Source organism: Arachis duranensis, chromosome 10, assembly GCF_000817695.3.
Source record: "Arachis duranensis cultivar V14167 chromosome 10, aradu.V14167.gnm2.J7QH, whole genome shotgun sequence".
In the NCBI taxonomy this organism is placed as follows: domain Eukaryota; kingdom Viridiplantae; phylum Streptophyta; class Magnoliopsida; order Fabales; family Fabaceae; genus Arachis; species Arachis duranensis.
In genome coordinates, this window is record NC_029781.3 from 97,683,613 (window position 1) to 97,690,659 (window position 7,047).

The following is a 7,047-nucleotide window of genomic DNA, read 5'->3' on the forward strand; positions in this document are numbered from 1 at the left end:
AGTGCAGAAATTCAATTTTTATATAATAAAAATATATATTCTTATATATGTTATAGAAATGTGATTTAATTCTATGAACTTGCTTATTTTTTTTTTAACTTGCCACCTATATTCAGCATGGAATTTTAATTTTTCTAAAATAAATTTAGAAGAGAGAATAGTACTTTCATTTTGGAGAAAAAATAAATTCATGAAGAATTGACACATCAATATTTTTGATTGATAATTGATAAGTAGTTTAATAATGTATTAAATATAAATATTATATAATTATAATAAAGATATTTTTCTAAATTAGTATAACTATGCATTATTCATTAAATGCATTCATTTTGGAGGAAAAATGAATTCATAAGGAATTCACACCTCACTCTCATTAGTTGAGAAAAAATTCAATTTTAATATATTAAATAGATTATATAAATAGAAATACTTGCTAAGTATATATAAAAGAGGAGATATATAATTATATCTAATATAATTGCTATATAGGTAACAGATATAAATTGTTATAATTATAGAGACTTACTATAATTATATTAAATTTAATTATGAATGTAAATAAATAAAAGTGATAATAATTAATGTTATTTTTTTCTTTTTTAGATTTAATATTTACCGTAAATATAAAAAATATTGAGAAAAAAGTAGATACTGACTTTATTTTATTTTATTTTATTTTACGTCATGGATTTCTTTACTAAAATTAATGGAGGAAAAAAATTTTATGACTATATATCAATCTCAATCACAATAAATAAGATAAATCAGTTGAGTAACTAACAAATTTAATGGATAAATATTATTTTTCATTTATGGAAAAAATGAGATAATATGTATGTGTATATTAATATAAGAAGAATATATACTTACAGCTTTAAAATCTTCAAGAATATTCGATTATATTATCCTTCAAACCAAAAAATTCATCCTTTATTTTCATTAAACATTTTTATTATTTCAATTAGAAGAGTGTTTTAATAAAAGAAAAAATTATTATTATTATTATTATTATTATTATTATTATTATTGAATAATAACGATAATTATCGTTATTAATAGTTATTAATATATATATATATATATTGAATTATCATTAATATTAATTAGTTATTTATATATATATTCTACAATTGTCTAATAATATTTTCTTTCATTTGTTAACTAATTAAACTTGGTTATTTATGTTAAATATATTTAATGATTACTAAAACTTAATCATATAATTATCATTATTAATAACCAATTATTAATAATTAATTTATATTTCTCTAAAATATAATTTTCTATTTTGTTGTTATTATTATTATTATTATTATTATTATTATTATTATTATATAGGTCACCATTAAGATAATAACTTGTCACTAATAAAATTTTAGGATAATGAATAAAAAATAGAATTATATCAATATAATTAAAATAGCTAAAAATATTTTTGATTGATAATTAGGTTAATAATGTATTAATTATTGATTTTATATAATTATAATAGAGATATTTTTTGAAATTAGTATAATTATAAATTAGTCATTAAATGCTAAGTATAATATTGTTATATAATTATAATTAAGATAATTTTCTGAAATAAATTTAAAAGAGATTAGTATAATTATAATAAAGAGATTATCTTAAATTAGTATAATTATGTATCATTCATTACATACTAATTATAATATAATTATATCAATTAAAGATAATTTTTAAAAATAAATTTAAAAGAAAGAAATAGTGCAATCATTTTGGAAGAAAAATGGGTTCACGAGAAAGTGACACCTTACTTTCATTAGTTGAGGGAAAACTCAATTTTAGTATATTAAATAGAAGTATATTGGTATAAATTATAATAAATTATATAACATTTAAAAAGAAAATAAAATGAATAAGAAGAAAATAAAAATAAATAGAATAGACAGAAGACTAAAATAAAATAAATTGAATGTGAGAACTTTTTTTTGTACATTTCATATCACATCCGTTTCAATAATAATAATAAATAAAAATACGTCAACTTGATATCTAAGAAAAAATGTTGAGATAAAATCATAATACAGTTCTAAAGTAAAAGCTTAAATTAGAACATAATATCATTATACAACACATATTGAAAGTAATTTCACACTACAATATATCACAAACAGGTAAATGACTTAAATTTAAATACGAAATATTTTTTTATTTATGCATACATGATAACACCATGGTCTATAAATACTTCATAGATAACATATCTTATAGAGCTCCGAATGATGAGCACGAAAGTTGGAGAGTGTGGTAGTTTGTGTCCACAATAGTTGTCTTCTTGCAATGACGCCTCATAGGAAGAAAAAGAATTGTTGTAAAAGCTATCAAATGAAAGAGTAATTGGTAAACAAATAATATTTTTTTCTAGCATACATGGTCTTTTATAGTGATAAATTAAAAATGGAAGGAATTAAGTTTTATATTTTTATATTAGGAATAGAATTTGATATTTATTCTAATAAAATTATTATTATTATCAATATAAATAGGTTAACAACTTGTAATTATGCATTATTCATTAAAATAATTAAAAATATTTTTTATTAATAATTGATAAGTAGTTTAATAATACATTAAATATTGATTTTATATAATTAAAATAAAGATATTTTCCTAAATTAGTATAATTATGTATCATTTATTAAATGCATTTCTTTTGGAGGGAAAATGGGTTCACGAGAAAGTGACACCTCACTTTCATTAATTGAAAAAAAATCAGTTTTAATATATTAAGTAGATTTTAAAGATACCTATCTAGACAACTCATGACGTGTCACTTGTTCTTATTCCTCACAAAGCATGGGGAATAGATAGGAGGTGTGAAAATAATGGGATTGAAATGAGAATTTTGGATACACATGAATTGTTGTTATAAGGGAAAAAAATGATATTTTTTTCCAAAATCGGCCATAGAAGAATTAGGTATATAGAAAACAATCAATCATACTGAATATAACATTAAGATTATTATATTAAGAACTAGGTCCGGCCAACAACTTACAAAGAACAATTTTAAAATAAAAACAGAATTGCCTTATTTTATTAGTAGAGAAAATGAAATAATTGTTACTACATTCAAAGAAGCTTGCTTTGTCATTTTCCCCTTGTCTTTGTATGTTGAAGTTGAAAGGGAGAAGTTTATGAGCATCAGCAAGTGTGAAAAATGGAATAATCTCCTTTTTTTTTCTTTTTTCAAAAAAAAAAATAAATTGGAAGAAATAAAAAAGGAAAAAAAACAAAACAGTATTGAAAGCTATTGATTCTATAGTCTCTTGTGTGATCCTTATTTTGGTCTTTCCCAAAATCATTATATATTAATACTGGTCTCAAATGGTGGAATTGAGACACATCCATTAAAGGGTATGTTTTTATTTTATTTTATTTTATTTTATTTTATTTTATTTTATTTTAACTTGTCCTTCATTTAAGTGACATAATTCCTATTCACTAAGGAATTTTTGTGATCTCAATTAGAGAAATATAAATATATCCTTAATGAAAGGGAGGCAGAAGCTTAGGAAGCATATATAAACATTCTTGGGAGGCACATAAATTTCCTTGGACTAAACAAATTTATTGTAAGTGCAACAACTTGAAACTTCTCAACATCTATTTTTTGAGGTATACTGTTTCATCAATTATTTGTTCTATCTTTTTGTAGTATTATTAGAGAAAACAAACATCACATTGATAATTGGTTTTGTTTGGTTTTTCCAAAAATTATTGCAAACCACAAAGTTTTTAATATTCATCTATAGAAAGATGGTACTAATCTAGCAATTAAATCTTACATAGCTTAATTATATATATACTTAATATGCTTTTCTTCTCATTATTGTACAAATTTATCAAGAAGTCTTCTCTTATATATCTTCGAATTTGATTGTTAGAGATACAAGAGTTTTTTTTTCTGAAACCGTTGCTAAAAAACTGCCGCTATCTGTCGAATTTGGTACAGTGAGAAATTGAATTGGAGATGGAGGAAAGGAATATTGAGATGGAGAATAAGATTGAAGATGAGATGATGCCAGGTTTCAGATTTCACCCAACAGATGAAGAGATTGTTGGTTTTTATCTAAAAAGAAAAATTCAGCAAAAATCTCTTCCTATTGAATTGATCAAGCAAGTTGATATCTATAAGTATGAGCCATGGGACCTTCCAAGTAAGAACTAATATCTTTTCTTGTTGAGTTTTTTTGTTAATCTCTTTTATCTGTCTTGGTACATCTTTTTTCACATATATTCGTTTAATCAAGGATGTAAAAGAATAAAAGATAAAAAAAAATTACAAATAGACTATTAAAATACAAACATAAAATTATTCCTCTAATATCTATATGTTCCTTAATAAAAATCAAACCCATTTTTATACTTGCTTCCTAATAATCAATAATGAGTTCTCAAAAATCAAAACTGCACCATCTTTTTCTAAAGATTAAAAAATAGTTAATCTATTTTCTGTTTGTGATATTTTCTTTTTGAGTTATGCTGAAATTCTCAAACAAGTTTTTTTTCCGTTTACATTCTCTTTAAAATAAACATAAATTTAATTAATTTCATACGTTAAAAAAAAATTAATATAATCTAAACATAATTGAATGAAAAAATTCCTTGATTTTGACTTGATTCTTTTCAAATTTTAATAAGCTGATAATTTTTTTAATTTATTTATATATTTTTTTATTAAAAAAGGGGTGGCAAGTAATGGAGAGAAAGAATGGTATTTCTACTGTCCAAGAGACAGGAAATACAGAAACAGTGCAAGGCCCAACAGAGTGACAAGATGTGGGTTTTGGAAGGCCACTGGAACTGACAGGCCCATATACTCATCTGAGGCCCAATCCATTATTGGTTTGAAGAAATCACTTGTTTTCTACAGAGGCAGAGCTGCTAAGGGTTTCAAAACTGATTGGATGATGCATGAGTTTAGGCTCCCTTCACTTTCTTCTGATTCAGCCAAGAAATGCTCTGACAAAACTACCCCTGCTTCTGTAAGTTTTATTTTTTATTTATTTATTTCCAAGGGTTTTATATAGGATATAATGATTAATTTGGTCTGTTAGCTTTTATATATTTAATTAATTTGGTTTTGAATTTTAAAAATATTTGTTTTGGTTTTTGAACTTTTACCTACAAATTAATATCTCTTACATATTTTATTTTAACGCTGCTAAAAAGATATTATTATGCATCGTTAAATAGTATGTGATATAAAATATATTTTTTTAATATTTAAAGATATTTTAAAAAATTCTAAAAATTTTAAAAATAAAAAATATATTTTACCCTTAACCTAAGAATGAGAAATTATTAAAAGTATATTTATACAGTGGAAGTGAATTACAGAAAATTAATTAATGAAATTTGGTTGATTGGAATTTCAGGATTCATGGGCAATATGTAGGATATTCAAGAAAACAAACACAATGTCCATGGCGCAAAAAGCCTCATTACCTCATCATCCTTATAATTGGAATCATCATAATCAATTATTTGATGATATACTCACACATCAACAACACCAACACCAACACCCTATTATTCCAAACTCCAACAACAACTTCATCTTCTACAATTCCAATTCTACCCTTGAACCCACAAAAGAAATTGATGCCACTACTACTAGTAGCTCCATTGTTATTTCTTCCAACATAGGCCTTCATGAAGATCCAAATCATCATCATTACAATAATAATAGTAGTGGGTTCTCATATGATGATGATTCAGGTGTAATTACAACAATTGCTGGGTTCCCATTCAATTTGCCTCCAAATGATGATGATGCTGCTGCTTGGAATAATAATAATAATAAGCCTAATACTACTCTGCCATGGGATTACTCATCAGACATGTCCACTACCTATTCCACTAATAAATCTTACACTTAAAAAAAAATTATATACCATAGTTAATTAAAACCAAAATTTGGATTTGGTTTTGATAAGTACATTTACCATTAAAATCAGTACCATTATTTGGCTCTGATTTTACTAGTAAATGTACATGCATGTGTTATATATGTGTATATGTAGTTGCTTTTTGTTCGTATAATTAATTGGTTGCTTATTAATTATATATTTATCTCAGATACTTGATTTGTGTACACATAGTTTGCTTGTATATATAGTTTTTTCGTAATTTTCTCACATAGTTTTAAAGTTTAACTTGACCTCCATTTTTAGTCTTTCTTATTCCTATCAATCTTAGAGAGCAGGATACAATCATGGCCCATCCAGTTTTTTTGCATATTTCTTGTGTCTCAAGGTTTTAAATTTTTCTTTTTTTTTTTTCTAACATTTCGGTCTCATTCACAAAGCAAAATTAAAAAATACTCGCTTAATCAACTCACTCGTCCGCTTAAACAAATGTTAAGCATTTAAATTTGGTCTCGTACATGCAACAATTTATTGACTTGGTATAATATAAAAAAAATACCGTAGACAAAAAAAATACTTACTAAAAAAAAATTGTATATATATTTACTTGGTATAATATTATTAAATTTTTTTAAAAAAATATCTTATTTTTACAAAATTGTATCAAAGTATGATTTTTATGATTTAAAATATTTTTTAAGAATAAATATTTAATATTTAATTATATTTATCATATTTTTAAATATTTTTAAAATTAATTTATTATTCGTATCTTTTAAGAATATTCTTATTAATGATATAACTTTTCAATTACCATTTTAGTAGATTATCCAGTAGAAGATGCATATGGGTTTGAAGACCTATATATAACTTGAGTCAAAGCAAAGTCTACACCATAATTTTTACCTTTTTTTTTCTTCAAGAGTATATATATTATGGATAAGAATTAAGAGATCAGATGATGAGTTATTAATTATACATAACGTAATTTAATAAGAATATATATTCTATCAGATAAATTGATTTTGGAAAACATGTTTGTAAGTGCTTTTAAAAACACATTTTATTTTAAAAGCCAAAAGTATAAGCATATCAACTTTTATCAAATACAAAATATTAATTTAAACTTTTGAAGAGTACAAAGTGT

The 7,047-nt window shown here is 23.4% G+C and overlaps 1 protein-coding gene across 2 annotated transcripts; it reads left to right on the top strand.

The window, feature by feature from the left end:
- Positions 1 to 3,334: 3,334 nt before the first annotated feature.
- On the top strand, positions 3,335 to 5,924 carry LOC107471164 (protein FEZ). Of its 2 annotated transcripts, none has more exons than XM_016090604.3 (5): positions 3,335 to 3,384; positions 3,499 to 3,645; positions 3,983 to 4,187; positions 4,717 to 5,015; positions 5,409 to 5,924. In XM_016090604.3, the coding sequence occupies exons 3-5, from the start codon at positions 4,001 to 4,003 to the stop codon at positions 5,910 to 5,912; spliced, it is 990 nt and encodes a 329-aa protein (XP_015946090.1). In that variant the 5' UTR covers positions 3,335 to 3,384; positions 3,499 to 3,645; positions 3,983 to 4,000; the 3' UTR covers positions 5,913 to 5,924. The 2 variants fall into 2 exon arrangements, with proteins under 2 accessions (XP_015946090.1, XP_015946089.1); XM_016090603.3 differs by having other exon boundaries at positions 3,499 to 3,602.
- The last annotated feature ends 1,123 nt before the right edge of the window (positions 5,925 to 7,047 follow it).

Excerpts from the sequence above, each read along its gene's own strand:
- LOC107471164 (XM_016090604.3), top strand. The coding sequence starts at position 4,001 with ATGGAGGAAAGGAATATTGAGATGGAGAATAAGATTGAAGATGAGATG. Across the intron at positions 4,188-4,716 it reads TGAGCCATGGGACCTTCCAA|GGGTGGCAAGTAATGGAGAG; the intron begins GTAAGAACTAAT and ends TTATTAAAAAAG. Across the intron at positions 5,016-5,408 it reads ACAAAACTACCCCTGCTTCT|GATTCATGGGCAATATGTAG; the intron begins GTAAGTTTTATT and ends TTGGAATTTCAG.